This window comes from Petromyzon marinus, chromosome 2, assembly GCF_048934315.1.
Source record: "Petromyzon marinus isolate PM22_M1 ecotype Great Lakes invasive population chromosome 2, UKy_Petmar_22M1.pri1.0, whole genome shotgun sequence".
Taxonomy (NCBI): domain Eukaryota; kingdom Metazoa; phylum Chordata; class Hyperoartia; order Petromyzontiformes; family Petromyzontidae; genus Petromyzon; species Petromyzon marinus.
In genome coordinates this window covers 6,368,660-6,396,594 of record NC_133668.1, presented here as the reverse complement: position 1 = coordinate 6,396,594, position 27,935 = coordinate 6,368,660, and the positions used below count along the sequence as shown (strand labels likewise).

Genomic DNA, 27,935 nt, shown 5'->3' with positions numbered 1-27,935 from the left:
CATATACGGTATATGTATTTATCACTGCATCGATCTGTGCTGCACGGTATCAGATTCGGAGGAGACGTCCCACTCCGGCCAAGTTGGTGGTCATGAACGAGCAGGCGTCACAACCAGGTGAGTGATGACACAAAGGGGGCAACTTCAGGGAAGAAGCTACAAAGGGAGGCCCAGTGGGACACCGTGTCCTGACACGCACACACAGAGTGGGGCTGGGCACGATGAGCACTGGTCTGAGGGCGAGGCACGGAGAGGGCACACAGGGCACGGTGATACGACACAGCACGGGGGAGGCACTGCAGCGTAATGGGGCCACGGTGGCACGGAACGTGATCAGGAAAGCTCCTACTAGCACAGCAGGGCAGGGACAGGACCACAAACCAGTGCCGTAGTGACGACATGATTAGCTCAGGGGGTGCGGCAGTCGGTCAGGTGGGGCCCCAATATTGTGATTTGTCTCGCATGGACCCCACCTAGAGGCCATTGCATATCGGGGCTCCTCTTGGCTAATCACGGAATTTATGCTCACGGTTTCGAACATTTTAACCGCGTTTTAAATGCGTTTTGGTTATTCGACACTGTTGTTGAAAACAAATCTCATGGTGGTTGTCAAGGGGGTCCCAATTCGTAGCTTTGGCCACCAGGGGAGCGGGGGGGGGGGGGGGCAAGGCACCCCCTGCCCTCACGCTCGTTCCATTACAGGACACAACACGTGCACTGCAGTGCAGGACACAACACGTGCACTGCAGTGCAGAACACAACACATTCACTGCAGGGCAGAACACAACACGTGCACTGCAGGGCAAGACACAACACGTGCACTGCAGGACAAGACGCAACACATGCACTGCAGTGCAGAACACAACACGTGCACTGCAGTGCAAGACACAACACGTGCACTGCAGGGCAAGACACAACACGTGCACTGCAGTGCAGAACACAACACATTCACTGCAGGGCAAGACACAACACATTCACTGCAGGGCAAGACACAACACGTGCACTGCAGGACAAGACGCAACACATGCACTGCAGTGCAGAACACAACACGTGCACTGCAGTGCAGAACACAACACGTGCACTGCAGTGCAGAACATAACACGTGCACTGCAGTGCAGAACACAACACGTGCACTGCAGTGCAGAACACAACACATTCACTACAGGGCAAGACACAACACGTGCACTACAGGACAAGACACAACACGTGCACTACAGGACAAGACACAACACATGCACTGCAGGGCAGAACACAACACGTGCACTGCAGGGTAAGACACAACACATTCACTACAGGGCAGGACACAACACGTGCACTGCAGTGCAGAACACAACACGTGCACTGCAGGGCAAGACACAACACGTGCACTGCAGTGCAGAACACAACACGTGCACTGCAGGGCAAGACACAACACGTGCACTGCAGGGCAGAACACAACACATGCACTGTAGTGCAGAACACAACACGTGCACTGCAGTGCAGAACACAACACGTGCACTGCAGGGCAAGACACAACACGTGCACTGCAGTGCAGAACACAACACGTGCATTGCAGTGCAGAACACAACACGTGCACTGCAGGGTAGAACACAACACGTGCACTACAGGGCAGAACACACCACGTGCACTGCAGGGCAAGACACAACACGTGCACTGCAGGGTAGAACACAACACGTGCACTACAGGGCAGAACACAACACGTGCACTACAGGGCAAGACACAACACGTGCACTGCAGTGCAGAACACAACACGTGCACTGCAGGGCAAGAAACAACACGTGCACTGCAGTGCAGAACACACCACGTGCACTACAGGGCAGAACACACCACGTGCACTGCAGGACAGCACAGAACACGATGATCACAACGACTAGGCTTTTTGTGTTTATACAAAAAAAAAGTAATCGAAATTAACATACATTTATAACCCGTCCAATAGATAAAAACGCAAAGTGCAAGCGATGTTACTACACAGTTCGCCGTGAAGTCACTCATCTATGTCTATCTCCGCCTCTTTCTCGGTGGGGGAGCAGATGACAGGACTCAAGATCCCTCGGAGGTGAGTCTCTTGAAGTTTAGCGACAACAAAGGCGCACGCCACGCTCGATAAATATAACGATCAAGGTTCCGCATGCTCGGGTCGCGGCCGTCCCGTGCTTTCAATGAACAGCGTTCGCGTGTGGTACACAGCGCTATTGTGACGTGTCAACGACGTCACACGGCGCCTTATCTACTCATTAACGTCGTAACCTAAAGCATCCACAATGAAATGTGGACGCATTCAATATCCCCCCCCCCCCGTGCAGTCGGCAGCCACCACCTTATTAACCCTCACCCCTGTCGGTCTGCAGGCTCTCCGCTCAGCCTGTGTGCTAGTTGGCATCTCTTGGATGTGAACGGGCCTCGTTCGTTCGTTTGTTTTACCGCTGGAGCTTGCCCAGGGCAATTGGAGAGCACGAGCGTGGATGAGGAACACAGACTTGTAAACGGCCCAAACAATGATGATAGATTTACTGCTCGTATGGCCCAAGCGGGTTTCTGGTACCACTGTGCAACGAGCGGTCCAATATGTCTTGTGACCCGCCCCCAATGAATTGACCCCTTTGCATATTCGCTTATGTTTTAAATAAACCTTACTTAAAAAAAAACAAATATCACGTTTTAGAGAATAAATTAGGGTCACAAGACATCCGGACCACCCACCCTACCCCGAAGACTCTGCTGTATATGTCCACGTTGAACATTGCATTCTCTCAACATTCGCTTAAAAGAAAAGCAGTCCCTTGGTGTGTGGACCAATCAGTTTCAAGGACAATGCGTCATATATTATCATAGTGTGTTTTTTGTTTGCATTTTGACTGCAAGTATTGTGGTTAGTGCAGACATGAATCCCTGTCATAAGGTTTCAGTTTTGTTGCCAGAACAAAGGGGAAAACCCTATTATTATATTTTGGTACTGGCAAAGGAGGTCTAATGATGAAGGTACAGCCCCGTTTGTCTACCCGGCAGCGTGGGTCTGTGAAGGATATTTTGACCATACTTCAACACGCTGGTCTGTGGAAGGTGGAATTAGTACGGTTGGCTACGTAGGGCGCAAAAGAAGTTAAACAGTGGATAATGCTGTACTGCCCTCTGCTGACCAGAACGTCTATCGCACCGTTGGTTTGTCGTGGTCACCCATCCGAGCCCTATCTAGGCTCAAGTCTGATCATACGAAATTGCCGCCATCATTCCGGGTGGTGTGTTGTTTACAATTTCACTGCAGACTGCCCTTGTCACGTGAACATCGTGCACTGCCATATGGAGTGGCAGCTGCTGACCAAACCCCAGCGCACAGCCCGCTGAGGTGACCCCGATTTAAAATAATAGCGGATCGCCTTCGCTGCGTGCATTGCGACTATTTCTTTGCTAATATTGTGCGAGATTGTTGCATTAAAAGACCACGAGAAAAATATATACAGTGTGATCCATTTATTTATATCCTACAAACACAAAAGACGTGACCTTTATAGAGAAGCCTCTGTTTTATTTCAAAGCTTCTACACGCCTCCCACCCAATCTGGGTACACGTATTACGTCCGTTAACGCTCTCCTCTGTAATACACGGGAGCCATCGCTCCCACAACACAGCATGCGAATCACCTGTTGAGAAGAGCGTGAGAGGATTATTCCTCATTAGAAATCAGTGAGGTATCTATAAATGGATCACAATAAGCATCGAGACTTTCAATATATTATTATTGTTGTTATAAATGCTCACGTGAAGAATGCCTTACAATTTTGTTTGCAATTGCGTCAAGCCGTCACAATGTTTCCCCACGCAAAACGCGCGTCATAGCTAAAATTCCACATTAATGTGGTGATGACGGTCACTCCACAGGATCCTTGATTTCACACAAAGTGCTATCGTGATCATCATCACTATCCATGTGTAATGTAGCACTCAGAGGTGCTGTCCTGCTTAAGTTATATATATTTTATATTACAGTCCACCCGACTCGATGACATGTTATCAGGTGAACGCAGGTTGACTATATACAACTGGGTGACTCTATATAGCTGCTACACAACGTTCACTATATAGCCGACTGACGAGATAGGAGCCGTCACTGTAGTAGCCACGGCGAAGATATATAACTTTTTTCCTAGCCTTCCAAGACGATGAGGGCGATCCACCGTGATGACAGCGATGACGGTCCGAACCCCGAATCCCCGCAGCAGCCCCGAGCCCCGCTCCGCACTGCCTTTTATTTTCCCTCAGCTCTGCCACGCCCCTTTTCCCGAACTCTCTCCTTTGCCTCACTATAACACCCTGGGGGTTCCATCTCTACCCCTGTATTGACTCCTCATCCAGTTAACTCACTTGACCCTGCCTGTCCTCATCGCTGCAATCATTATACTATGTAACACAATTTTTGTTCCTGGGTAGTAAGTGTTCATAATAAAGGTTTTTGGGTTAGATCGCGTTATTTATAAATGTGTCGTAACCCTCCACCACCCGACACGGCCAATCAGCAAAAAAGTGTCACATTTACAAAAGACAAATAGTTCACTACTTTAGCCCACCAGTGTGTTGAAGAGTGAATCCACAACATTTATAGTTTGAGTACGACGTTTCGCTGGTAATTACATCCGGCATCATCGGGCAATTCGCCAGAATGGTAAAGCCCTCCACTTGCTCCTGGTCTTAAATAGAGCAGCAGCAGGGTGACGTCATCATTTAACTCATTCAGGTGCAGTGATTTGAGGCGGGGGGGGGGGGGGTATTGTAATTATATAATCGATTGGTAATCAGTCAATGGTTATGATTAGTAATGAGTTGTAGATTATTAATTAGTTGTAATGTTATTGTGATTATATGCTACGTTAGTAATCCGTTAATTAGTATGTATATAAGCCTACGTGTAGTAAGGGTTATTTCGTAATTGCTTATATATATTTTTTCAATCAGAAAACGGGCGAATTTGTGTCTTTTCGTTCACATAAAGTCAGTAAAAAACAACATGAATCAAAATTAACATGTATTTATACTGAAGTCATACAAAAATTACTACAAAAGATTTAGAAGTGAGTAGTTTTCGAGATTTACAGTTATACTGTAAATCACTTTAACGAATCAGCCCCCAAATGTTGTCTCCCACCATTTTCTCGTTATACTGTCCAGTATATCCTGGTGGAAGCACTCGCCTTGCACCTCCGATTACACTCCCATGTTCTCCTTCAAATTATCAAGATGAGCATCAAGGATATGGACTTTGAGGGACATCCTGCAGCCCATTGTGCCGTAGTTCTTCACCAGAGTCTCAACCAGTTCCACATCGTTTTCGACCTTGTGATTGCCCAGGAAGCCACGAACCACTGCGACAAAGCTGTCCCAAGGCGCTTTCTCCTTACTAGTGAGCTTCTTGGGGAATTCATTGCACTCCAGGATCTTCTTTATCTGTGGTCCGACGAAGACACCGGCTTTGACCTTTGCCTCAGACAGCTTAGGGAAGAAGTATTGAAGGTACTTGAAGGCTGCCGACTCCTTATCTACAGCTCTGACAAATTGTTTAATAAGGCCCAATTTGATGTGCAGTGGTGGCATCAGCACCTTCCGGGGGTCCACCAGTGGCTCCCACTTGACGTTGTTCCTCTCCACAGATAACTCGGTCCGCTGTGGCCAGTCCCACCTGTGGTAGTGCGCCTTGGTGTCCCTGCTGTCCCAAAGGCAAAGATACCAGGGAAACTTGCCACCATTTTGAAGTCTCCGATGACCTCCCAGCCATACTCATCATACTTCAAGGCGACCAGCAAGGTCTTGATGCTGTTGTAATACTTTTTGAGGTGCACCGTGTGAGCCAGGGGAAGAGACGGGTACTTGTTAACATTATGGAGCAGCACGGCTTTGAGGCTCCTGGATGAGCTGTCAATGAAGAGGCGCCACTCATTCTGGTTACAGGCGATTCCGATTGCCTCGAAGCAGAGCCCGTCTTGACGGTGAAGAAGCTGCGAAAAGGTTGGTGACACTTCCTCTGATCTGCGACTTGCACACTTTCATCCAACAAGTTCCACTGCTTGAACCTAGCCGTCAAAAGCTCGGCATTGGACTTGGTGAGACCAAGATCTCTGATCAAGTCGTTGAGGTCTTTTTGGTTGGGGTAGTATGGGTTTGTCTCCTCAGCTCCACCTCTGAAATTGTCATCTGGATCTACAACGTCTTCCTCGCTCTCTGACTTGCTGCTCTAATCTAAAGACGGCTGCTCTCTCTCCGGAGGAGTGGGTACGGGGAGCTCATGGCAGTCTGGCACCGGGGCGATGGATGAAGGAAGGTCCGGATACGTGATAGCAAGTGCATTCTTGCCAGTCCGACGTTTGGAAGGGTCCCCCATGCAGAAGTAGCAGTTTCTTGAGTGGTCAGTGGGTTCCCGCCAAATTATTGGGATAGCGAACTTCATGGCTCTCTTTTCCCCTCTGTACCATCCTACGAAAATACATTTATTTCACCCATGACTAATGTGTAAGAGATTCTCGCAACATTTTTCATATATCATATATATATTTTTTATAACATTGAAAATTGTAAAACATTTTAAAATTAAAAACTTTTACAACTTTTTGTTTTTATTTTAACAAATTTTATAACGTAAAATTCTGAGCAACAATTGCCCATCTTGCCTTCCAGAGTTTTTTTTGCATTGTTCACAGGTGAAATGAGGTGCCCAGGGTTTGTACTGATCCCCGACAAGCTTGTTAAAATATTCCTTGTAGGCCTCGCACATCTTAGCAGATGCTTCCACAGAGTACTTTCTCGCTCTTGTCTTGATTAATTGGCTGCAGACATAGCAAAATGCGTCTGCCGGATGCTTGCAGCCTCTTGATGCCATCTCAGAAAAATGCAGATATGTATCAACTTAAGCAGCTGGAACTAAACTGAACTGGTGGGCCCCTGTATTTATACTGTTATTTATATTACTGGTAAGTTCTAGAATTTTTTTGAAGTTACTCCAAGGTTACTCAGCACTGAATCTATTTGGAATGTTCTGGAAAATAGGTACATTTCAAAATATCACTGTCCTGGTCACAAAAGGTGGGGAATAATAGCCGTTTTATTTACTTTCGAGGCATAAGCAATTAGAAAATAACGCTTACTACCCAGGAACAAAAAGTTCATAAAACATTGTTACACAGTGTTATTTACGGCTACTAGGCCCCATACTGTCCTTACACATGGTTAATGCACTCCTGGATGAAGGGCTACCCAAGCAGTACTGTATATTTAACTTACGTTGCAATTATGGCTTTATTTTTTGGTGATTTCGAAAAGTTTTTTGGTATGGACATGTTTGTTTTGTTGTAGTACGGAGTTAGACTGATGGCATTAATCTAAGTTTTCTTGTGGTTGTTGTTGTTGTTGTTTGACTTGCATCCCACTGGGATTTTTTCCACACAGCGTTGGTGTACGATGCTTTTTTCAGGAATATTTTGCTGGTTTTTTTCATGGATTTTCTGTTTGCACAGTCACATAGTCACTTTAAGATGTTTTCTTGTTCGTGTTTTTGTTTTTGTTTGTTGTGGTTGCACCTGATTCAAGAGCCGAATGGCTCACAGGGCTAACCAAAATAAATAAACTGAAAAATAAAACTGAAAAACTTCTTTCGCACTGTAAATAGCCAACCAACAAACTAAACACCAAAAGTAGTTCTAAAGAAATTAGTTTCAATTCATATTTCAATGTGCATAGCTCCCAGTGGCTCCTAATATCGTAAGGAAGAGCGTTCCAGACGGCCGTAGAAGCGCGTCCGAAAGCATGCGATGCAGTGACTGTCTTTGTTCGATGGCAAGCTAAAAAATGCTGCGAGGATGTCCGGAGTTCGTGTGATGGTTTACGAGATCGGTCATCACCCCTTTTTGTATATTCTCCTGGACGATTGACCCACCTCTGATTTCCCGCACCTCCGGTTAGCACGGTTGGTTACGTACGGTGCAAAATAAGTTATATATACATACCCAAGCCCATTTGCTTCTCTTAGCGGTTTGAACGATGCCATTTGCCTGCATTATGTTCTCTAATCCACGCGTTCTTGTAATCCGTGACACATTTGCACTGTGGGATATTAATATAATACATTAACATGACTCCTCTGGTTAAGACATTTTACATCATGCAATGCAGTCAGGATGTATAAGGCATGTCAATGTGACCCCACCTCAACACGCAGTGTACAGGTAAGGGTAACGTCCATCTCCAGAGTTTAAAGAGTAAAAAAACAACCCTTGTATTTAATTACTTGTATAACAAAAGAATAACGGGACACCATGAATGTGTACAATTAAAATTGTGAAATTGGATTTTTGCGTTGCAAAAACAAAAATCGCATAAAATCTTTGCCGACTATAATTATTACGAATGCAATTCATGATTGGGTACTAATTAGGTACAATAGTTGTCCGGGAAACATGCACGAAATGAATCACTCTAAGGTCCTCTGGGTGGCACTCGTGGATGGTCAAGTGGTCCCGGAGCGTCACTGATGTACGGTCTCTTATTTACCAAACACCGCAGGGCTGCGCAGTCGCCGACTCAGATAGCAGTGACGTCCCAAAGGCTACCACTACTACCAGCGACTGTGTGTACAACCCACCCACCATGGAAGGTACGTCCGTTTGCTTGGCTGTCCGTCCGTTAATGGATAGCTGAGCACATTCCCCCTGAAGGATCAAAGCGCAGGCCTTGGTCAGGCTGGCCCAGTTTTGTGCGGTAAGGCTTATCGTGGGGAATTTGGGCCGAGATCACTTTCCTGGTTTCTCGAAGCGTGTCGACGAGTTATCCCCGTGGTCATGGGACCATGGTACAACAATACCACAGTGGCTGATTGCTCAAGCGTTGCACAAAATAAATAGTTTGTAATATAATTTTAACAATTCTCGTGTTCCCATAATATAGTTTTTGAGTTAGATCGTGTAAATATAAATGCGTCGCTAAACCCGCCACACCCGACACAGTCAATGAGTAAGGTTTGTCAAGTAAACAAAACATGTCAATTCGTTACTAGTATAGCACACCGATGTGTTGGAAAGTAAACCCACAACATTCATAATTCGAGTATGACGTTTCGCCAGATATTACAACTAGCATCATCAGGTGACAGCCAGAGTTGTGGAGAATTATCGTGTACCTCGTAAAGCCTCACCGAGTCTCAAGGCCCTTTCAGGAAGGTCCCAATATCGGGCCGTTTGGCCTGACTCTACGGTGAGGGAAAAAAAGTATTTGATCCCCTGCTGATTTTGTACGTTTGCCCACTGACAAAGAAATGATCAGTCTATAATTTTAATGGTAGGTTTATTTGAACAGTGAGAGACAGAATAACAACAAAAAAATCCAGAAAAACGCATGTCAAAAATGTTATAAATTGATTTGCATTTTAATGAGGCAAATAAGTATTTGACCCCCTCTCAATCAGAAAGATTTCTGGCTCCCAGGTGTCTTTTATATAGGTAACAAGCTGAAATTAGGAGCACACTCTTAAAGGGAGTGCTCCTAATCTCAGCCTGTTACCTGTATAAAAGACACCTGTCCACAGAAGCAATCAATCAATCAATCAGATTCCAAACTCTCCACCATGGCCAAGACCAAAAAGCTCTCTAAGGATGTCAGGGACAAGATTGTAGACCTACACAAGGCTGAATGGGCTACAAGACCATTGCCAAGCAGCTTGGTGAGAAGGTGACAACAGTTGGTGCGATTATTCGCAAATGGAAGAAACACAAAAGAACTGTCAATCTCCCTCGGCGTGGGGCTCAATGAAAGATCTCACCTCTTGGAGTTTCAATGATCATGAGAACGGTGAGGAATCAGCCCAGAACTACACGGGAGGATCTTGTCAGTGATCTCAAGGCAGCTGGGACCATAGTCACCAAGAAAACAATTAGTAACACACTACGCCGTGAAGGACTGAAATCCTGCAGTGCCCACAAGGTCCCCCTGCTCAAGAAAGCACATATATATGCCCGTCTGAAGTTTGCCAATGAACATCTGAATGATTCAGAGGACATCTGGGTGAAAGTGTTGTGGTCAGATGAGACCAAAATGTAGCTCTTTGGCATCAACTCAACTCGCTGTTTGGAGGAGGAGGAATGCTGCCTATGACCCCAAGAACACCATCCCCACCGTCAAACATGGAGGTGGAAACATCATTCTTTGGGGGTGTTTTTCTGCTAAGGGGACAGGACAACTTCACCGCATCAAAGGGACGATGGACGGGGTCATGTACCGTCAAATCTTGGGTGAGAACCTCCTTCCCTCAGCCAGGGCATTGAAAATGGGTCGTGGATGGGTATTCCAGCATAACAATGACCCAAAACACACGGCCAAGGCAACAAAGGAGTGGCTCAAGAAGAAGCACATTAAGGTCCTGGAGTGGCCTAGCCAGTCTCCATAACTTAATCCCATAGAAAATCTGTGGAGGGAGCTGAAGGTTCGAGCTGCCAAACATCAGCCTCGAAACCTTAATGACTTGGAGAAGATCTGCAAAGTGGAGTGGGACAAAATCCCTCCTGAGATGTGTGTAAACCTGGTGGCCAACTACAAGGCACGTCTGACCTCTGTGATTGGCAACAAGGGTTTTGCCACTAAGTACTAAGTCATGTTTTGCAGAGGGGTCAAATACTTATTTCCCTCATTAAAATGCAAATCAATTTATAACATTTCTGACATGCGTTTTTCTGGATTTATTGTTGTTATTCTGTCTCTCACTGTTCAAATAAACCTACCATTAAAATTATAGACTGATCATTTCTTTGCCAGTGGGCAAACGTACAAAATCAGATGGGGATCAAATACTTTTTTTCCCTCACTCTATATTAACGATCGCTTTGCCTTTGGTTAAAAAGCCGGAATAGATCGAGACAGTTCAATTTATAAGTATAACTGCGTGAGCATTCACCTTGGATTACGCATTCACTGCAAGAGTGAACACAAATACAACAAGAGCATCATTCTTTAATCTTGCGATGTGTCACGTTATAATGGGTTAGAGTGATACATACGAATCGAGAAAATTGGACGTCGAATGCAGACATCTCTGACCTGCGTCATCATAACGCCGTGGCAACAATGTCTTACATTAGCATGTGCGTAGATGGCCGTAAATTCAGTTTATTTTGCGTGGCCTTCACCCAGTGTGCAGCATCAGCATCAGCAGTGATTTCGTGAACCTGTTATGCGTTGCATAAATACCCATTAGCGACTCATCCTTTAGGAGCCCAGGGTCAATCGTGTTTAAAAATCAGAGACCAAGTCGGGCAAACCGCACGCCGCACGCTTGAAACGGGGAAGGAGTCAAAAGACATTTCCTGCCGTCTCACAAAATGAGACTTACGTTTTAGTGGAGCGGTTTAGCCCCAAAGTTACCGTTTCATCACCATCGTTGTCATCATATTCATTAAGTTGCTTGTATTTAACCGTAACATTTGGGAGGTCCCCCCCCCCATCCCGTATAATTTCAGAGCAGCCGTGTAAATCATAGCAGTCCACCACAGTGGGCGTGATGCATGCGATGGTTACGTTACTGTTTATTTTTTAAGGTTTTAATATTAGGGGGACTTATTCACGACAGCAAGTAGAATTCTCAACATTGCAAACATAACGTCATTATTTCAAGTAGGACTGCCATTTATAATACGAATTCAACAACATTCGAAATGTGTAATGATTTGGCTCACTCGCGTTTTGATTCATTATCACGACTGGGCTCATGAAAACATATTACATAACATGCATTAATTGAAAAACGTGAATGGGTACAGACACCTTTCTATGCACATATCGTGAGCTTAAGAATTGACATTCATTGATTCATCGGTGCATTGTTACATCCTACTAAGCTACCGACATATGCATATATAATTCATCTTTGAATTCTTGGCAACAACCTTGCTTGAACATTATCTCCATTATAAAAATGATCTGCCAACACAGTATGTATACATCATAAAACCAGCATTTTCGATTTCAGTGAATGAAAATTAGCAAATGCTTAAAATAAAGGGACGATGCCGTTTCTACATCTCATTATACATTTCAAATTGCAACTGTAATTATCATTCTGTAGCCCAGCTGCTGACCTATAGAGCAAAATAAAAATAAATACTTATGGAGATGCGATGCAAGCATGTGGAACTGATGCATGTTAAGCTTGTAAATGTTAACCCCGGTGCAGGTATGTTGAAAAATCGGCATATAACGGGGCTTAATTTCAGCCGGAGCTGTCCAGGGCTGAGCTCTGAAACAAGTGAATCATTGGCACGGTGGGGGGACAGGGCAGGTGATGGGAGGGGGCGGGTGTCCAGAATGTTGGGGGTGACCAAAAAATATTCTTCAACAAATGATTGAAATTCCAGTTGTGAGCAATGTGTACACGGTCATTGTTGCAGCCTCGCATAAATAATGAACAGGTTTCATGCTAAAAAATCACTTATCCGTCTTTTGGTGAAGACGAAATGTAGTAATATGCTTAAAAAATCCATCGTGTCAAAGTGCAATCAAAATTTACAGTTACATGTTTTCTAAGTCACTTGCAATTAAAAACGAGTATGTACCTTCATCAAATGCGGCATCGACAAATTTATACGCAATTTTGTCTTAGAATCTTTTAAAAGTGCAGTGACTGTACTTGTCCCTGTGTGGTGCCGGGACTTGCTAAAGTCACGGCCGGTGATGTCATTGCGGGCAGCCCGGGTTGCGGGCTGCAGTACCAACCCTAGCGGTGGTTGGGTGAGCGCTGGTTAGCGTGGAGGCACCGCGAGCAGCGTGCGGTGCCGGCTCCCAGTGAGGGAGCGAGAGCGAGCGTCAGCCAGCCAGGGTTACCCTGGGGCATGACACTCTGGCTGACCTGTTGTCACGTGACCGGACGATACTGGAGGGGGGGGGGGGGGGCACCGGTGGACGGGGGCCGAGGGGCGGTCACGTGGTCCCGGAGAGCTCTCGGGAACATTCGAGAGGGGAGCTCGAGAAGCCTGGAAGGTGGGCGGGGCTAAGGGCGTGGCTAAGGGCGGAGCCAGCCCCAGCCCGGGGGTATATAAAGAGAGCTCCGTGAGGAGCTCGGGGTTCTTCTTCAAGTGTTGGTGTTCGAAGATCCACGTCGGGGAGAAGAAGCCTCTAGCCACGCGGTCCGGGACCCAGCTTGTGGTCCAGACCGGGATAGCGAACCGTGTCTAGTTCTGCCGTAGCATGGCTAGATGGGCATTCGAGACCCGAGCGTAGGTTGTGTTATGTTACGTATGGTTACGTGAATAAATAGTGTTGCTCCCAAGATAACGTCTGCGACTCAGTTGGACTCACTACAAATGTATAGTTTTTTTATCGCATTGAACACTATTTTCCTTTTTACCCTACAAAAAAGAATACGATTTCATGTTGTGACTAATGTAAAATATGCTCGTGCCTAATTGTTGTTTGAGAAAGGTAAACACAATAGCAAACGTTAAGAAAGATAATAGTTGGCTTATCCTTGGCTTATAGAAGTGGCGTGACTATTGAGTGTGCAGGTGGTGAGACTGCACTGGTGGGCCCACAGGCTGGAGGTGCCACAGGCAGCTGTTGATGAAGAGAGGGGGGGGGGTGAGACGGGGGGCCCCATTTCATTGCTTGTGCCAGGGCCCGTACCAACAACAACAACAACGCTGCACCACTGCATTGTACGTTTTTTTACTGCAGTGGTGTCTTCGAAATTTGACGTGACCTCTGATATCGCGAGATTAGACGGGTTTTATCTGGCTGCTTGCTTGTATTCAGAACTATCAAGGAACCACAGAAATAGGCTCACACTGCAACAGGAAATGTTAACTACCCAGTTGAGTCAAGCTTCCATGACTCAGTGCCTCGGAGCTTTGTTCTGAGTATAAATGTGCGGTATAAATAATGCCCTTCAGACGAGACGTTACGCAGAGCTGTGCTCTTCAAATTCAGTCCTCACGACTCCGTATCTTTCCATGATTGCCAACTAGCAGGTTGCAAGAGGCGTGCAGTGCCTTAATATGCATATGAATATAAAAACCTCTAAATATTTTGTCAACATTTGTTTTTTTTATGCTTGTGCACCACAGCGAGCGCAACATCGCCAAATGATTGTTTTATAATTACACGTAGAGAATATTGCAAATTACAAAACGGTGTACTTTGAGGGATTATTAGGACTCCCATGAATAAAAACTGATGGGAGATTTCTGTTTTTTATTGAATGCATTTATTTCATTAAAAAATACTCAGCTGCTTGTGCATATCAATATGAATGTTCATGTCATATTATTTGGGTCTTTCGGTAAAGTCGCGTAGATAGGTTCAAAGAAAATAACAAAAAACTACGAACACAAGCGTTCTTCCTGATGACGAATGCTTGTGTTGCGATCGAAACGTCGTAGTTTTTGTTATTTTCTTTGAACCTATCGACGTGACTTTACTGAATGACCCAAATAATATGAATTCCTGCAATCACGAAAGCTTTAAGTCAAGATTTAATCTTCTTTGGTTCTTTCGGTAAAGTCACGTAGAATGAGAATAAAATAATAAATTGATAAAATAAAATAACACAATAATATTCTCACGACGTTTTGGCCACAACACAAGCGGCCTTCATCAGGTGAAGGGACGAGACTGTCTGGTAGGACAGCGCTGGAGTGAAAGAGCCACGTTCAGATCACGGCCTTTAAGCTGTGTGAGAGGAAAAAAGCACCTTGACAAAGGAATTAGCATAAAATTTAGCATTGAAATGGCTGAATGATTAGCTTGTGACTGGTCACAGGAATAGCTATGTTAAAAGTTAAAGCATACACATCCGCAGAGGCACCCCTTGTTAAAGGAATTAGCATAGAATTTAGCATTGAAATAGCTAAGTTAAAGCATACACATCCGCAGAGGCACACCTTGACAATGGAATTAGCATAGAATTTAGCATTGAAATAGCTGAGTGATTAGCTTGTAACTGCTCACAGAGCTCACAGAGCAGTTACAAGCTAATCACTCAGCTATTTTAATGCTAAATTCTATGCTAATTCCTTTAACAAGGGGTGCCTCTGCGGATGTGTATGCTTTAACTTTTAACATAGCTATTCCTGTGACCAGTCACAAGCTAATCATTCAGCCATTTCAATGCTAAATTATATGCTAATTCCTTTGTCAAGGCGCTTTGTTCCTCTCACACAGCTTAAAGGCCGTGATCTGAACGTGGCTCTTTCACTCCAGCGCTGTCCTACCAGACAGTCTCGTCCCTTCACCTGATGAAGGCCGCTTGTGTTGTGGCCGAAACGTCGTGAGAATATTATTGTGTTATTTTATTTTATCAATTTATTATTTTATTCTCATTCTACGTGACTTTACCGAAAGAACCAAAGAAGATGAATCATTGCAGTCACGAAAGCTTTAAATCGAAAAATCAAGATTTAATGTTCATGTCTTCACAGTCAACAAATTCTCAGGACAAATTCCGTCTATACAATCGAAAATTGTCCATGGTGAAGAGTATGAATTCCAGTAAATAAGTGTGTAAATAGAATAAAGTTTTCTTTAACATGTGGCTCATCCATCTATAACACTTCACTAATTCGTTTTAATTAATGTTAGATCATCTCAACTTATTCACTGATATGGCGGGGAATCGATCGGCAATGCGTAAATGTTAATGCCACGGTTGGTGAGCCTCAGGAGTAGCCTGGTGATGAATGTCTGAAACGCTTGCGGCGGATGATCAAAGTGTGCAGCGGTGTACCATGCGGTCCACAGTTCCGAGATTGGTGTCTGCAGTCGCACTGTGGGTTATTCAATGTCTAAATGAAATGGAACCATGTTTTGGCAAACAAATGACTTTCATCCACAGAGCTTCGCCACGCATTGGAGTTGTGCTGCACCGACCAGCAGCTGAGCAGCTCAGGAACAGATGGAGCGGCCAAGGAGGGACCCAATGGAGTGGCGGCGGGCGCCGAGGTCACCTGGGACGCGGGTGGAGAGGTCGCCAGAGTGGCTGGGCTGAACTCTGACTCAGAGACTCCTGCCTTGGCCCAGAGTCCAGGTGAAGCACGTGAAGAAACAATGGTCACGTTTATAGTACACACGTGATTTACGCACGTGTGTCAAACTTGATTTGAAGCTTTCGTGACTGCAGGAATTACCCTTCGGTTCTTTCGGTAAAATCACGTAGAAATAAAGTAAATAATAGAATACGACGTTTCGATTGCAACACAAGCAACCGTCATCAGGTGTGAATGAATGCACGCTCGGAGAGAGACGCATACACAGAGAGACAGACAAACACAGAGAGAGAGACATACACACAGAGATAGAGAGACACATGGGGAAGAGACACATAGAGAGACACACGCAGAGAGAGACACACACAGAGACACACAGAGGATGATGACGGTTGCTTGTGTTGCAATCTAAACGTCGTATTCTATTATTTATTTTCTTTCTACGTGACTTTACCGAAAGAACCAAAGAGTAACACGCGTGTCAGTTGAATGAAATACTGTAAAGGGACATTTCGACATTAATGTTTACTTACCCATTGAACTTGGAGTGGAGATGTGCGGCACTGTACTGTCAATCCGGCGGCCTGAATTTGATTCCTAACATCAGTGGTGAGTGATATGTGAACTGGTCCTGACCACCCCTACTTCATTAACGTGCACCGATCAGCATCGTGTGTCATCCAAACGTCCCCCATGACGGAGAGGCACGGTCATTGCTTAATCCAGCAGGTTATTGATGAAGGGCTATTGTTAATATTTGTGTTCTTAAATGTTTCTTTTTTACCTTATATTAGAAATGCAGAACAGAGATTTAACATTTTTGAGAATATGATCATTGAAGTGTCTGGTTTTATCAAAATCCATTCCATATAAGATGCTGTGTAAATTGTATCTGAAAATGCTGCACATTTCTTCTAAAATCAGTACCATTGCTCTGTGCATAATTTGAGTAAAATTTCCCACTCAACAATATCTTATTTCACATAGTAGAGACCTGATTATTATTAATTAAGCTTATTTGATGATGTACATTTTTCTTTAATACAAATAGTTTTTCGCATAGTGCACTGCATTTCATTTTGAGGTAAAACAGCCACATTAAAGGAAGGACACGCTCACTCATTAGGAGCTAATCAAACGAGAGTGGCTTTGCGGAATCAATTGGTTAGGAGAGCCAATGCTGTGTTAATGGTATTCGTGCATTAATCAGTGGCTGTTGCGGGAGGAATGACCGGGCATGACTGACAGGTTCTTCACCTTCGTCAGTGGACCCTCTTCCATATACGTGTCTGTTCATATTTTTATAGAGAGGGGCCTTCTGCATATTTGCAGCACCATATGGTACATTTGTAATTGTAGAAGCAACCTTTTTTATGCAATTGATTTGCACGAGAAGTGGCCATTATAGGTTATTTTGAATGTTCGTTGCTTCCATGAATTAAACTCAATTATTGCAATGGTCACATGAGAAACACACACATTTTTTGGGATGGAGCAATAGGTCAGTGCACTGCATTGTGAATTTGACTTTGATTCCTCGCCAGGGCTATTATCAGTCACAATGGATGTGTGAATCGGTCCAGGGCACCCCTTCATCAAAGTGCAATGACAAACGTGGTGAAATATGTTCAAACAACCCCCACGACTGGCACGGCATGGATGGTGGATGCCTTCATGCAGCAGTGGGTTTTAAATTAACTTTTTCACTTGTATAAAATTATTGTTTCATTTGACAGTTTGCTCACTTGGATTCCAATATATATTTTAACAAATTAGACAGGACAGCTCATGGATAGGCAGAAGTATATGCTTTAATAATAAAACAACTATTGAATATGCTGCTAGACTGTTTGATTTGCATTGCTTTTTTAAAGTACCACGCTGCAGATTCTGGGCAAATCAGATAAAACCTTTGGGAGGTTTACTCACCTGGCACTGCTTCTCACATAACCATGCAGGAAATATGAACTTTGCAGTCTATACAACCATTAGGTCAAAGGTGGCAGAGACAACGGTGGCAACAGGCTGACTTGGGAGAGAGAGAACAAAATTATCCTCAAAGGAAGGATACACTGTATTTGCAATGTGAATGAGAGCTGTATCGATGTATTCATTCTTTGAGTCGTATCGATTATGAAGCTCACGATACATGCATTGAATCCTGTGTGTGAACGTCAATGTATTTAAATTTTAAAAAATATATATTGTATGTAATACATCCACGTGCCCTCCACTTCAACCAGTTTAGGCCGCTACATTCACTACAATGTAAAAGAAACATTGTTTTTGAATTACCTACTCCATATTTAAAAGCAACTCGCCACATGCGTCATTCAGGCTTCATCATAAGAGAAAAATATATGAAGCAGACGCTTCAAGGAAAGTCCCTTGTTGCTTGAAACATCAGAGTACTGTTTATTTTGCTGTTGGAAGGCAGTGTTATTGCCAAATGCCGTTACTCTTCTTGCATTTGTGTACCAGTTGTTTAAAATGTAACCTGCAGTATACATCATATACATAGAAAGTGTAATGTTTATGGGCACCATTGCAGAGATTATTCTACCAATTTGAATCCCATGTAACGTGAAATGTTTTCATTGTAAGTTATAATTATGCTATCTTCCCAGGAAAGCCTCGCTGAATATCAATACTTTTTCAGTCGGGTTCTGTACTTGGTTGTTTGGCGAATGCCATTGTGGCACATGGTGTCAATTAGAGGCGGAAAAAAGTCGCCCCCCCCCCCTTATAAAAAGTAGAACCCCTCTGAACGAACACCCCTGTCAACGACCAATCGCTTATTGATGGGCATCCCTAGAACCCGATGTGTAGTGTATAGTGTAGTGTATAGTAGTGTGTTAGTAGTGTAAAGTAGTGTAAAGTAGAACCCATCTTAACGACCACCCCTATTAACGACTAATCGCTTAACGATGGGACATCCACAGAGCCCAATGTGTAGTGTATAGTGGAGTGTATTGTAGTGTAGTGTATAGTAGTGTAGAGTAGAAACCCCCCTCTTAAACACCGCCCCTGTTAACAACTAATCGCTTAACCACGGGCATCTATAGAGCCTGATGTGTTCACTTACGGACAATTCCCCTGTTAACGATGGGCTTTTGTAGTTACAGTAAATATTCATGAATGCATTGATTAACCATGTTTATTTGAATATTATGTGTTTAAGTTGTTAGTATCTTTATGTATTAATATCCATTGTTTAAATATTATAAAGTAAGTTTTTGGGGTGAAAAAGGTGTAACTTTTAATGCAATCTGAACGAATTAAGAAATTAGCGTGCATTTCCTAGTCTCGCTTAACGACCAAGTCACTTAACGACCAGTTTCGTGGAACCAATTACCTGATTTGAGTGGGAAACCAAAATCAGATTCACAGTAGTGATGTTGCAATGCAGTGAGGCAGTGAGAAACGGGCTGAAGTAAAAGCATTACTTGTTCTGTACAGATATTAATGTGGGAGGAAACTGTAGCACTTGAGAAAACCCCACTCATTCGAGGAAGTAACACTTTCAGCCCAAGCCAACAATGCCCGATCTTCCCAGGTGGATTTCCACTCATGTAATAACGTGACTCAGCTCGGCTTAGCTTCTGAGATTTTATTCACTCGGCGCATTTCAACATGCCTCGAGGGTGGGCATAACAACTTAATTGAAACAAGATTTGCTTCATTGCAATACAATTTACCTCATCGAACATATTAATAGCCAATAAACATGATGTCATGTAGCACACGAAAAGAAGACTTCTCAATAAATTGAGCACCAACCCTTGCAATCTGCAAGACGTGAATTTAAAATCCCTCACAATTAAATGTTTACGGGCAAATCACGTTGTGCCACATCACAGGAAAAAACTCTGATTCTCTACAAGAACGACTTGGCTGTAGCCATATAATCTAAGTCACACATATTCATTTAATTATCAGACTGCCCCATTCTGAACACTTATGAGGTGCCACCGTTAGGCTTGAGGTAATAGCGCTGAAGCCAGAATACCCCTCGAAACCGAACTGCTCCAAGAGAATACTTGGCATATCATTGATGACTATGGTTAGGATGATATGTAAATAATTATAATTATACGATACAGCTGTCTGTCAATCGACTGATGGATGTAGGGCTTCTGATGCCATTTGTTAGTTGTGGGCGGTGGTCTTTTTTACCATGCGTGTTAGTTGTGAAGGTGAGCTCAGGACCAGTTTTGATATCACTTGCCACTGATGTTATCCAAGGCTGGGAATTGAACGAAGGTAATCGGATTCATATTGCACTGTAATAACTACGATGCCACCTTCATTCCACGCATTGTTGTTTGGATGTATGTTAAACTTCTTTCGCACTGTACACAGCCAACCGTGCTAACCGTGCTCATTGCTACGTGGGTGACTCAAACATTGTTCCATAACACCATCTTAAAATAACAAAGACTTAACTTTTGGGTTCAGCGGGGCTATATATTTGATCATATAAACATTAAAACCCGTTCATGTTAAGAATAATGATGAAAGTAAATAAATCTGGAACTGGCCATTCCAATTTCTCTAACCTTATCAATGTTAGTTCTGGGATAATTATTTGACTAAGTATATGAATCGGTAAAGTCACGTAGAATGGAAATAAAATAATGGTTTATTTCTTGAGACTCTCCTAATGGTGGGAAATCCCCTAGCAGTCACATCCAGTGCGACCTGGCTGATGATAGCAATAAACATCAACAAACTCTGCCCATTACATTCCCACCAGTGGCACAGGCCCAGGTGAGGCTACGTTGGCTGGATCATGTAGCCTGCATGCCCAGCCTAAACAGATTTTATTTGGCCCAGATAGAGGGGGCTAAATGGGCGCAGCACAGGCTAGAGAAGAGATGGAATGATGTGGTACAAGAGGATGTGGAGCTGAGTGGACTTACTGATGACTGATACCAGCGGTGCTAACATCGGCCTCTGTGGAGGAGGCTCGTGAAGGATGCGATTGGGCAGTTTTAGACAATCACCTCCCAGCAACAACGGAGGGCAGAGGAGCGGCGCTTACAACAACGAGTGGAGCGCCAGGCAGCTAAAACACAGGAAGTTGGCACAGTAGGGGGCACAGGTGGTGCATCTGCCAGTCATTGAAGTCATTCAACCCATGGCGCCTGGGTCTGTCCGGTGACCTGTCAGCGGGCGTTCGACACTTCACGTGGCCTTAAAGTACACATAGCCTGGCACAAGCGCAGTGGTGACGTCACCGCCACTTAGTGGCGAATGGCGGTTGTTGTTGGTGAGATTTTGTTCCCCAAAATATATTTCACGTTCTCCGATTAGTCGAGTAAGAATCAATTATACTCAGTGTACAGACACATGTACTGCAATCCGAACATCCTCCAGAGTTTGAGCAGGGCCGTGTACCGGAGTGACACCCACTCTGTGTGTGCAGGGGATGTCGACAATGAGGAGCCGGAGACACTGCCATCAGTGGAGGAGGCGCCCAGGAAACCGCGGAGGAAGGACACCCCTGTGTACCAGGTCCCTCCGCTGGCTCTTGGTACGGTCACAGTCAAGACGTGCAGACATGCAGCAACTCATCTATCTTGAACCCCCAGACGCAGCGGTGTAATGATAACGTACGTGCAGGGGGAAGGACAACATAATAAACACAACAAAAAATTGTTCTAAAGAATTGAGTTTTCAATTTGGAATTTAAAGTGTATGCAGTAGCTCCTAGTGGTTTCCTAATATCGGAACGAAGGGCATTCCAGACGGTCGCAGAAGCGCATCTAAAAGCTCACGATGCAGTGACCGTCTTTGTTCGATGGTTAGCCACAAGCCACTGCGAGGATGACCGGAGTTTGCACGATGGTTTATGCTCCTTGACGAGATCAGCAAGGAATTGTGGTTCATTTGTATATGCGACCTTTTACGAATGATGTTTGTAGGGACTTCTCTACTTACGATCAAGTTAGGTTCCAGAGGTCTGTTCGTAAGTCAATTTGTTGATTCCAAACATGTTGTACGACATGTACATGAAACACGGGGAATGGCTTTAAAAGTTGTATAATCTCGATTTAAAGCTTTCGTGACTGCAATGATTCATCTTCTTTGGTTCTTTCGGTAAAGTCACGTAGAATGAGAATAAAATAATAAATTGATAAAATAAAATAACACAATAATATTCTCACGACGTTTCGGCCACAACACAAGTGGCCTTCATCAGATGAAGGGACGAGACTGTCTGGTAGGACAGTCTCGTCCCTGTCTGGTAGGACAGTCTCGTCCCTTCACCTGGTGTAGGCCGCTTGTGTTGTGGCCGAAACGTCGTGAGAATATTAGTGTTATTTTATTTTATAAATTTATTATTTTATTCTCATTCTACGTGACTTTACCGAAAGAACCAAATAAGTTGTATAATCTCCTTTAGATGTAGATGCCACTGGTTATTCATGTTCTGCAGATGCCACTGGTTCTTCATGTTCTGTAGATACCACTGGTTCTTCATGTTCTGCAGATTCCACTGGTTCTTCATGTTCAGCAGATGTAGATGCCACTGGTTCTCCATATTCTGCAGATGTCGATGCTAATTCCCTTTGGTGCTCGTGTTTTCTCTCGACTCTCTTGAAAAACTTACCAAGAGATGGTCCTTGCCCTCCAATGAGAATTTAGTCAACGATTAATGCCCCGTGTTTTCAGTGGCGGATTAAGCTAGTGCGGGGCATGTAGCGTGCCGTTATAAAGGGACCCTAAATAAATAAATAAACACAAATATTGAAACACAAATTCTTAACTTGCACAGTAGAGTAATTGTGTATTTTTTTTTATTTGCTATACAGCCAGATAATACGACAAATCGCTAACCTTGAACACCCAGTCGTTCATTAAAGTTGAAGGCAGTATAGTACTATAGTAATAGAGCAAGTGCAGAATCACTGAACCGGAATTTATAGCTTGAAAGCATTTAGCGCGGGGCCCTTGAAAGTGCGGGGCCCGTAGCTGCTACATATGTAGCTACTTTTGCTACTAGGATAATCCAGCACTGCGTGTGATCCCAAATGAGTGATCTGTGGCATAATTTGCATTTTCCAAAAGCCGGCACACAACTGTCTACTCTTTTCGAATTACATCAGGGGCACCTATCCTATTATGAATACACCCGGAATCATAAAGAGGCATTGCTTCTTTTTCATATCAATATTTAATTCTTAAGCTCAAAACCTGCGCATCCGTATGTGTGTTTTTGTAAGAATGTATTTTTTTCTATTTCTGTGTGGCATGTAAACGGTTAATGTGACCACTGGAGCCACAAGTGGTCGCTTCATTCACTAACATGAACTTCAGTGATAGCCAATGTAAAAAAAAATGTTTCTCTTGAGCATGTGTACACATTCTACTATATATGCATCTGTGTATACTGTATGCAGAATGTGGGAGCGGTCGTGTAGTCGTTAGTACGGCGCGCTATGAACCTGGCAACCCGAGTTCAATTCTGGCTCACGGCCAACACCAATTTTCTGAACCGGTCCTGGGCCTCCCCTAGGTCGACTTAGACTCAAATGAGTACCACTGGGGAGACAAAGGCGGCCGGATGTGGTGCTGGCAACCCACCCCCTCGTGGTCCGTTCCGGCCTTCATCTCGCTAACAGCACTTGCCCCTAGAGTCTGTTCAGGCTAAACGGGGGATCTTTGGTTGCTGTTGTTGTTGTACAGCAGGTGCAGGCAGAGTGCAGCGACGTCCCAGGGATGTGCAGCATCAGCAGCAGCAGCAACCTGTCCCGGCCATGCTTGAGGAGGAATGGGTCGAGGAGCTGCTGGTACCCGAGGAGACACTGGTATCAGCCAAAGTTAACGTCCAACCATCTGTGCCATCGTGAGCTGCGGGGGCGGGGGGGACTTTCTCGGATCCAACACCACCACTACTACCAACTTCAGTTCGGGGCCCTCAACTGAGACCTTGGAGGTTTTGTGCTGGTCTCAGGAGATTTGGTCACAAGGGTAGGACAAGGGCCCTGGTTTTCATAGGTCAGCATTGGGGCTTTGAGTAAAGTGTGGGTTATGGATGCCAATGAATGCCTCTCCTCCTTACTTGAATCTGTCATTCTCACCTCTCCCTACCCTGGCAATCTCCACTTAGACCATCCCTGCTGCCAGTTCTCCGCTGATTACAAAATTATTTTACGGTTCCCGTGAACGAAATTCTTAAAAATTAATGTCCTGATAGTGGAGGCATCCCAAACTCAGACCAAAAGTCATGCCTACCATGGTGTGGCTTTTCATGGGCACAACTAATTTCCGTTGGATCAGAGGTTATCAAACTAGACTCAATCTCCATATTCTCTGACATTCTCTGATGAAATACAAATTAGGTCACTTAAATCGAAGTATTGGGGATGTGAGGACTGCAGTTTAAGGACAGTTTAAATATGCTATGTACTGTGCTTTGTATTGAAATGTGTCTGTCAATTGAGAAACGGGATGTGGGACTTACGTGGCCAAAAGTATACGATAACTGGTTTATAGATAGGTTTAGCTTCAAACAGTTTCTTTATTAAGTGGCAATGTTAGTGTCAATGTAGTTATACTGATGAGATGTTTCAGTGTACCGTGTTTTAAATATTCAGTGCATGATATATTTAAGGTCAGCTTTGCCTACCCACAAGAGGTTGCGGTTGATGAAAATGAGGCACTCAGTGTATTGTAATGTGTCTGTGCAGTACTGTAGTTTACTATTTTAAATGTATGCACAGATAAATAGATAATGAATATATACTGATATTAAGCTGTTGTTTGTATTGGTATCATTTATCTGTTGAAAGTTAAACAATTAGCACTTCTACAATGAAAAAAATAGAGCTCTTTGTCAATCAACTGCTGGTCATGCGGATTGTTTAACAGTAGTTCACCAAGATGGCCATTTGCAAGTTGAAGACAGGGGCCTAGGACAAGTACAGATATCACTTTCCACCGATGTCGCCATGACTTACTATATTATCAGACTCAGGTCACTGGGTTGAAAACGCAGTCTCCTAACCACTGCATCGCCACTCCCCACTGCCCTTTTACAATAACGCTATACCCTGGTCAGTAGAATTTCACCCCTCATTTCTTGCTCCAATAAAACAACCTTTCTCCACATCACTATTTATACAACATATTGAGACGCTTTCATATCTAGGTTTTTTTTTACAAATTCAAATTGTGTTCTGTTGTAAATCTGACGGGGAAACGAAATACATTTTAATCACTTCCAAATACATAGCAACAATTGGCCGCTGGAACCATATGGAAAAGCAGCCTCCAAAATCCGGGAAAAAAATGTTATTTCATCGCGGAATTTCCATATTTTCATAGTAATGCATGCACAATGGTGTCACTGATTGCAGAGAATACATTTAATTACATGTGCAGAGGCACATGGGGAAGCATTTGAGCGGTAAGGGTTGACATGCAAGAGCTGTAATGTGACGTGGGGAATCGAGGTTCAAATCCGACTGAAATTGTGGAATTAAATTTATTTTCCAAAATCGCCTCTGTAGACTCGGTAATAAAGTGGGCACAATGCAGTAATTCGATTGGTGAATTGCTTGTAAACTCCCCAACCTTGTCACTGCTGGTTCAAATTTAACAATCGCTTATGAATATATCCTCGAGACACACAGCTCACACTGGACCCAACACAGAATTCGCAGGTGTTGTGCCCATTAGGCCCGCCACGTAAATTGCTCCCCACAACCCCATTTTCATCCTTGGGCATCCCATTATTCACAATGAGGTCCATGAATGGGGCTGGACTTGTGTGATACTTTGGTTTGGTAACTTTCCAGTTCCAAAATGCTTCTCTTCCTGCTTCTTTCCTCGCACTTGTCAGCAATTTAATTCCCCTCCAATCATCACATTTCCCCCGGTTACACGAGGGGGTGGGTGGCCAACACCACGCCCGACCGCCTTTGTCTCCCCAGTGGCGATGTTTTACACACCATACCAGGTACTCATTTCTAGGTTGAGTCGACGTAAGGGAGGCCCAGGACCGGTTCAAATAATCGTCACTGGTGGTGGTTGCCGTGCGTGGGAATCGGACTTGGGTGGCCGGGTTCGTAGTGCAGCGTGCTAACTGCTACACTTACTCCCCACATGAAACTGCCTTTTGTGTTTAGTTTGCTGTCCTTCCCCCGGCACACCTCCGATTAGCACGGTTGGCTACGTACGATGCGAAAGAGGTTTAACGTGCATACATACATACACCACAAACAACAGACATACAGCTGGGCCATTCCCGTAGTGTCCGGTTGTAGCTCTGCTTTTCTGCAGGCTACCTCTAGTGTAGGGGGGGGGGGCTAGATTTTAGGAGTGTAACGATTCACCTCACAGGCGATTCAAAACATGGGTCACAGTAAAAAAAATAATGTGTGTGAATGTAGCGGCCTCTTAGCAGCTGCAGAGGTGTCCATGTGAGCTCATGACACACAACGCATACAGATCACGTGTACGCAAACATGAGGTTAAAGGATAAATATTACTGTAATCGGTGCATCTTTACACCCCTGTCGTTTTACCCTCAAGTTTAAATGCCTGTGATTTATGTAAAGTTCTGAATGTGAATGTCGCCAAGGTCACAGTTCGGTGTTTTAAGAAGTCGATGTTTAAATGGTTATGATTCCCCCACAAAGCCATGCTAATTTAAGAATCATATTTTATATCGTCGTAATTTTATTGAAACGTAGTCGGTACAACTTTAAAAACAAGAAAAAAATTCAGAGCTCTTACAGTAAACACCGTGGTGCTTTTTTGTGTTCATTAAACAAAACATGAAAAAATGCATTTGCTGTGGCGTTGTATACCGATGTTGTCAAATGTACTCGTATATATTCTAAACATAATTTAAAAGTGAAGAGTATATTGGAATATACTGTATATTATTTCGTGTAGTAAACTGTCGGGCTGTACATAGACCTTCAGCTTCGTTTTAACACACACACAACATTTAATTGTACTCCCCCCCGCAAAGCGAAGATAGCAAAGCCTTCGTATAATTGATTTATTTTTGCACAAAACTCCTCTGAAATATGCACATTTGTACAGATCCTGCAGGTTGTGCTTTACCTTGCACGGGTCCCTTTGCATGACGCAATTTGAAGAATAAAAAGCCACAACTACAACCAGAAAGACTACTAGGCACTTGAAATTAGCACAACTTGGCAAGCAGCAGAAATATGTTATATGTTTTTTGGGGTTAGATCGCGTAAATATATAAATGTGTCGTTAAACCCGCCACCACCCGACAGCCAATTAGTAAGGTTTGTCACGTAAACAGAACATGCCAATTCGTCACTAGTACAGCACTAACCGGTGTGTTGGAGAGCAAATCCACAACATTTACATTCTGAGTACGACGTTTCGCCAGTAATTACAACTAGCTTCACCAGGCGACAGCCAGATTTGTGGAGAAATCCTCCTTTTTCGTTACTTAAATAGAGAGATAGGTGTGATGACGTCACTTTTGAGCCCTTCACGTTCGAAGGCGGGGCGGGGGGGGATAATGAATGCATATAAATTACAGGTGGTGGGTTTAACAACCCATTTATATTTGCGCGATCTAACCCAACAAAACCTATATTGATAATATTGGTCGCGAAAGCCGTATGTGTTCAACAGCAGAAGTATGGTTCCCGAAAGACACGTACACATTGTGACCACGGGGGATGCCAGCTGGTGGAGGTGGATGGAGAAGAGGTAAATGATTTATTGTTCATACGTGACAATGTACGAGCATTGCAACATATAAACACGTGACTTGTTCACGCCACAACATTACATCAACATAAGCTGCCATTACAAAGGTAAAAGTGCAGTCCTGAAGTCGCGTGCTCATATCACCGCTGGCAGAAGGGCCTCGGAATAGAGGCAGCTATGGAGAGCCCCTCTCGAGGGTATTTGGCCTACTCTTCCACACT

General features: G+C 44.1%; 1 protein-coding gene across 1 annotated transcript in view; it reads left to right on the top strand.

Moving 5' to 3' along the window:
* The window catches only part of LOC116948862 (protein phosphatase 1 regulatory subunit 1A-like), a 30,996-nt gene extending 4,123 nt beyond the window's left edge, over window positions 1–26,873 (top strand). The window contains exons 2-7 of the mRNA XM_032966046.2: window positions 54–117; window positions 2,034–2,059; window positions 8,546–8,636; window positions 15,852–16,043; window positions 21,431–21,538; window positions 23,695–26,873. Of these exons, the coding sequence (XP_032821937.2) occupies window positions 54–117; window positions 2,034–2,059; window positions 8,546–8,636; window positions 15,852–16,043; window positions 21,431–21,538; window positions 23,695–23,858 (645 nt within the window). The 3' untranslated portion in view covers window positions 23,859–26,873. The remainder of the gene's footprint in view (window positions 1–53; window positions 118–2,033; window positions 2,060–8,545; window positions 8,637–15,851; window positions 16,044–21,430; window positions 21,539–23,694) is intronic.
* The last annotated feature ends 1,062 nt before the right edge of the window (window positions 26,874–27,935 follow it).